At 49.1% G+C, this 6000-nt stretch overlaps 1 protein-coding gene across 1 annotated transcript in view; it reads left to right on the forward strand.

Moving 5' to 3' along the window:
• grin2ba (glutamate receptor, ionotropic, N-methyl D-aspartate 2B, genome duplicate a) overlaps nt 1-5338 on the forward strand; it is a 46026-nt gene extending 40688 nt beyond the window's left edge. The window contains 2 exon segments of the mRNA XM_051105750.1: nt 350-588; nt 713-5338. Coding sequence (XP_050961707.1) covers nt 350-588; nt 713-2851 — 2378 coding nt within the window. The 3' untranslated portion in view covers nt 2852-5338.
• The last annotated feature ends 662 nt before the right edge of the window (nt 5339-6000 follow it).

Here is a 6000-nt window from a genome sequence, read left to right on the forward strand (position 1 = left end):
GACATGACAAAGGGTCTAACGTTCCCCATGTTTGGGTAATATAGCAGCAAAGGTCTAACCTTAGACATGCTCTGATCCCTCCCTGAGTGCTCAATTAATTCAGAAGGTCTTGTGTATGGATAGCCGTTACATTTTCCCATTGTTCTTGGTGGTGAGTTTCTGCTTTGTTCTGATGAGTCTTCTTGTTTCACCAGTGAATCCTGTTGAAATGAAGGACTTAATTTGTCTGCCAGCAGCTTTGAATTACCTGAGTCTTTGTTACAAATACAAACCAAACACGTTGTAAAGGACCCAGTGTGTAGGAGCGTTGCATCACCCCTTATAATATGTGTGTGTGTTTGCGTCTCAGGTGATATGGAGGAGTTTGAGGCTCTCTGGCTCACCGGGATCTGCCACCACGAGAAGAATGAAGTGATGAGCAGTCAGTTGGACGTGGACAATATGGCGGGTGTGTTCTACATGCTGGGTGCTGCCATGGCTCTCTCTCTCATCACCTTCATCGCTGAACACGTCTTCTACTGGCACTTGCGCTTCTGCTTCATGGGTGTGTGCTCTGGGAAACCAGGGCTCACCTTCACCATCAGCAGGGTAATGCACAGGCACACCTCAGAAAAACACACGGTTTATGCTAAACATTGGAGTAATACAGATTGAAGAGGTTATGATACTTGTGGCATCTCTCAACATTGAAACTTCTCTCTTCCTCTCTCAGGAGATTTATAGCTGTATTCATGGAGTTGAAATTGAAGATAAGAGTTCAGCGCTGAATTCACCCTCTGCTACCATGAACAACACCCACTCGAATATTCTGCGTCTGCTGCGCACCGCCAAGAACATGGCATCTCTTTCCGGGGTCAACGGTTCCCCGCACAGCGCGCTCGACTTCATCCGCAGAGAGTCCTCCGTGTACGACATCAGCGAGCACCGCCGCAGCCTGGCCGGACACTCGGACTGCAAAGCCCCATACCTGCCCGAGGACAACATGTTCAGCGACTACATCAGTGAGGTGGAGCGCACCTTTGGCAACCTGCACCTGAAGGACAGTAACCTGTACCAGGACCACTACCTGCACCACCACGGAGGCTCATCCCTGGGGCTGACGGGCCCATCCCCCAACCGGCCCCACAGCCTGGGCTCCAGCAGTTCTCTGGAGGGTGGCATGTTTGACTGCGATAGCCTCGGCGGCGGTGTGGCCCCCATCTTCACCACACAGCCACGTTCTGCCCTGACTCACAGGAACATGAGCAAATTCGACCTGCTGCAGAGCCAGACTCCTCCGTCTGGGCAAGGCTTGAAGCAGGGACTGGCCGACCTGTACGGAAAGTTCTCCTTTAAAGGCGGCGCGTCCAGTTCGGGATATATCGCGGGGCACGACCGGTTTTGCGGCGGTGCCGACGACGGAAACATTCGTTCTGACGTGTCCGACATTTCCACTCATACTGTGACCTACGGCAATCTGGAGGGCAATGCTAAGAAACGCAAGCAGTATAGAGACAGCCTGAAGAAGCGGCCTGCGTCGGCAAAGTCCCGCCGAGAACTCGACGAGATCGAGCTGGGTTACCGCCGCCGCCAGCACCACGGCCACCACCATCATCACCACGGGCACCGCTCGGCTTCACCTCCATCTGAGCGCAAACGAGGCGGTGGCGTTAGCTCAACCTCATATCTGTTACAGGACAAGGAAAGCCTGAGGGATTTCTACCTGGACCAGTTCCGGCCCAAAGAAGGCGTCCCGCAGTGGGAGCATGTGGATCTTACAGATGGTCCCAGTGGGGGAGGAGGAGGCAACTGCACCAGCCTGGTGTCTGTGGATGACTTCCTGAAGAGCAAACCCAAGAAGCCGGACAGCAAGAGTGTGAGCAGCGAGTGGGAATGTCGTAGTTGTCGTGCCAGCAGCGCGGGCAGTAAGCAGACGGCCCTGCCCGGCGGTGGAGTTCTGCACACGGGTGGGACGGGCTACGTCGGCAGTGGCTGTGTGGCATCGGGGGGTGGAGGAGGGGTTGGGAGCAGCCGCCCCAGTTCAGCCACTTGCATGCGGTGCGAAGCCTGCAAGAAGTCCGGCAACCTGTATGACATCAGCGAGGACAGCAACCACCTGTTGGAGCAACTGGGCGGCAGTAGGGGTCAGACGCCGGCGCAGCGCCGCAGGGCCTTCAGCGGGAAACCGCTACGCCGGCAGCATTCCTACGACACCTTCGTGGACCTGCAGAGAGAAGAGCTATGCGGGATGGGCGTGCCGCTGGGGTTCGGCGGCCCCGGGGCACTGCCGCCGCCGCGCAGCGTGAGCCTCAAGGAGAGGGAGCGCTGCATGGACGCCTCCAGTCCCTTCGCACACATATTCGAGCGTCCGGGAGGTCCTGAGCAGGACGCGGACCGAGACCCGCTGTTCTACGGAGCCGCCGAGAGGGGCGCGGGATCGCCGTTCGGGTTGTTCCGAGCGGGAGAGAACGCACCCCACCGGCGCTCGGTGGGCGAGAGGGACCTGAGAGACAGAGGACTCATGGAGGGGCCAGCTCACTCCTTATCCAAATCCCTCTATCCTGACCGAACCGACCACAACCCCTTCATCCCTACGTTTGGAGATGACCAGTGCCTGCTGCACGGTGCCAAGTCCTACTACGTCACCAAGCAGCAGCAGCACGGCGAACTACGCAGCCCCATGGGCGTGACCTCCTTCCTGCCGGCGTCGGCCACCTCAGGAGTCATGTCTAACTTGGCTCCGCGCTTCCCTGCGGAGTTGTGCATGGGGAACCACCACACCAGCAAGCTCAGTCTCGGTCCACCTCGACCTTTCAACGGCAGCAACGGACACGTGTACGAGAAACTCTCTAGCATAGAGTCTGACGTGTGAGAAAGAGCGAGGAGCGCGGTAAAGAACAGAGAAACTTTCTGTCGGCGCCAGATTTTAGCAGAACACGCAGAACTCGAGAGAATTGAAAATGTCATTTCCTGTGAAGTTCACGTTTACACCAATGGGTTCATCTCCAAGAGCTGGTGAGAACAAGAGCACGTCCATCTGCCGAGTGTGTGCAAGAAGAAGAACAGGAGAGCAGATGGCCCGTTTCACCTCCGTCCCTCGCCATCGCACCAGAACGGCCCAGTCCTGTACTCTTGTCTTTTGTGAAGATACAATCGTGAAAGCATAATAAATGCTCATTTATTTATTTATTTTTTTTTTTTTTTTTTGAAACAGGGTAATAACTGTACCTCAGAGATGTGGTGAAGACACTGCTGATTGGTAATCTGTTGTTGAAATTGGGTTTCATTTGTCTGTTGTTTTCCTGACCCTGCTCTAGAGGCCTTTGCTGAGCGTTAGGGATATTTGAATGTGTTGATCAATCCAGTCTCCGCATCGACCTAATGTATCCATGGCAACAGCCTCTCCCATGCTGTTTACTGCCGTGAAACACGCGTGCATTAGTGAAAGTGCACAAGCCTCTGCTGAGTTTTATGGCGTCATTTATATTCAAGTCTCTACTGCCGTGATATTTCATATCCAACGAGAAATCTTGTTGATACGCCTTTGGTTACGCTCACGTCACGTGACTCTTGCTTAGAAGGTGAAAAGTGGAGGATGAAATGACAGTATTAACGCCTCTGTTTGTTTTGGTTGTAAATACATTTCTCTTTATATAAGCCGACAAGGTCTACCTTTAATATAGCTTTTTTCAAGTATAACAAATAACCAAAATAAAGATAAAAACGGAACAAAAGAACAAAAACATAAAATATGCAAAAATTTAGCAAAAGCATTATAACTCATGATAAGTGATATTTTAAGCGATAGTTTGCTTTTAAAATCCATGTTTATAACTTAATTCTGATAGTTTACCGCCTCCTGACTGGCTTCATTTTAAGGATTTATTCGTTTATCTGCAGTGTAACAGAGCTGAACAGTGCTGTCGTGGACATGTTTAGTTTACTCGATTAGTTTACCGAATACTCCTTGCTAAGTTTTTCTTAAATTGTGTTTAGACGTCTGGTCGCCTGCTGGAGAAGGTTTCCAGGTTCTCTCTCTCTCTCTCTCTCTCTCTCTCTCTCTCTCTCTCACACACACACACACACACACACACGTTTACGTAGCTATGTAAATGAGGACATAATTGCTATAAACTCACCCAAACCCTAAAATGTATTTGTACCTTTCAGGATGTTTACAGAAGCTGATTTTGTCAGATTTAGCGAACAATCAGCCACAAAGTGTCCTCAAAGTGTAGCTGAGTAAACACACACATACACACACACACACACACACACACAGATCTCCAGCATCATCACAGAGTGTGTAAGCAGGACTTTTAACCCTTTCTAAGGACTGACTGGCTTTGTAAAGCTAATTCGTAAGCTGCTAGAGTGTCATGTTTTTAATTGTAACACTATCGTGAGGTCCTGTCCTCGCTTTAGGTCTGCTGCAGAATAACCTTTCATCTCCTCTTGTATTGTTTCTACAGTTAAAGTAACTCTAACCGTGTCTTTACACTTTTTTTTTTTTTTTAGAACGTTATTATTATTATTATTATATCAAAGCGTTTTAGGGTGTTTTCTTCTCGTATGTTGAAGCTGGCGGCGTTCCCGTCATAGCGCAGTAATCTATGTTTGAGTTTTCCTAAAAACATATAAATACTTTAGATTCAAACACACACACACACACACACGAGTTCCCTACGACCCCCATGCTTATAGCTTGAGCTCTATATGCTTGAAAATCACATTTTCTTATGTTCATAGAGAAATACGCCTATTACGCATAGCTGTAGTTATAATTTTTCTAGTGTATTCGCAATATATAAGCAACTTTTAACGTTCTGTTGACTACTATATTCTCATTATTCTAAAGTAAGTATAGCTGGTTTGAAGTATTCTACAGATAAGAAACGCCCTGTTGTTATTCACGTCGCTACGGTACTAACTCCATCTGTTATTTTCTCCACACAATCGATGAATTCGTCGCCCGTCAGGGGTGATAAAGGCGTGCGTGTGCGTGTGCGTGAGACACTGACTTCTATGTTAAATACTCTTGTTGCTATGGCACTGCCATGGTGTTACAATGCTGTTCCCATGGTAACTGCAGTGCAAGAGGATGCGGGCTGAATGAGTGAATTGTTTCACTATGGAATAAGAACTACATCCACTTTGATATGTTACCAAAATTTTTACGTCATTTACATCTCTGAAATGATTCTCAATGAATTCATGTACAGATTGTGTATATACTAATGAGAGAATTCCTCCTTTTGTATGACAATATGAACACAAACCTCTATGAGACTTTAATAGTGAGCGAGTGTTTTGATGACGATGATGGATCAGAATTCTTTCACATGCTGAATAAAGCGAATTAAACTAAGCTCTTCGGTTTGTCTGCTCTCGCGGCCTCGCGCCGCGGCTCTCTACTGTACTGTCTGATTACTGTACTACACCGTCTCGTGTTTTCTGCACGTATGCGATGCCTCACACGTGTGTTGCATACAAACGACCCATGGTATCCCGTGATGAAACGCTCCCAATGTTCGGCTTCATTTTAGTATGCGGTACTTCAAGACAAACGACTGCAAATTTAAGCACGGACGAGAACACGAGACCGTTCAAGTCCCTCATCAATGACAGCTTTCTTTTTGCTGGCTCGCAGCTGAGCGCGCGCAGCGGTTTCTGTCTGCTGTGCGCCGTGTAGTGTTGACAGAGCGAGCAGCGCCATACGCTTGCAGTATTAGCGTTTTCTAAACTACACGTGAAGAACCGCTCAGCTCGACTGTAATCCATCATTCCTCACACAACCGCCTTCCTCTTATTCATTTCTCACTCACGTAGGAGAAAGAGGCATATGAAATATTGATAGACAAAGAGAGACAGGCAGAGGAGGGAGGGAGGGACAGGAAGGACTTCCAGACAATAAAAGAGCAGAGAGAGAGAGAGACAGACTCCGGGCCGCTACCGTGCGGCAGTACAGATGACGGGAGCGCGCCGCTTGCTCTTGTTGACTGTGCTGCCGTTTAATGAACC

Source organism: Labeo rohita, chromosome 3 (assembly GCF_022985175.1).
Source record: "Labeo rohita strain BAU-BD-2019 chromosome 3, IGBB_LRoh.1.0, whole genome shotgun sequence".
Lineage (NCBI taxonomy): Eukaryota > Metazoa > Chordata > Actinopteri > Cypriniformes > Cyprinidae > Labeo > Labeo rohita.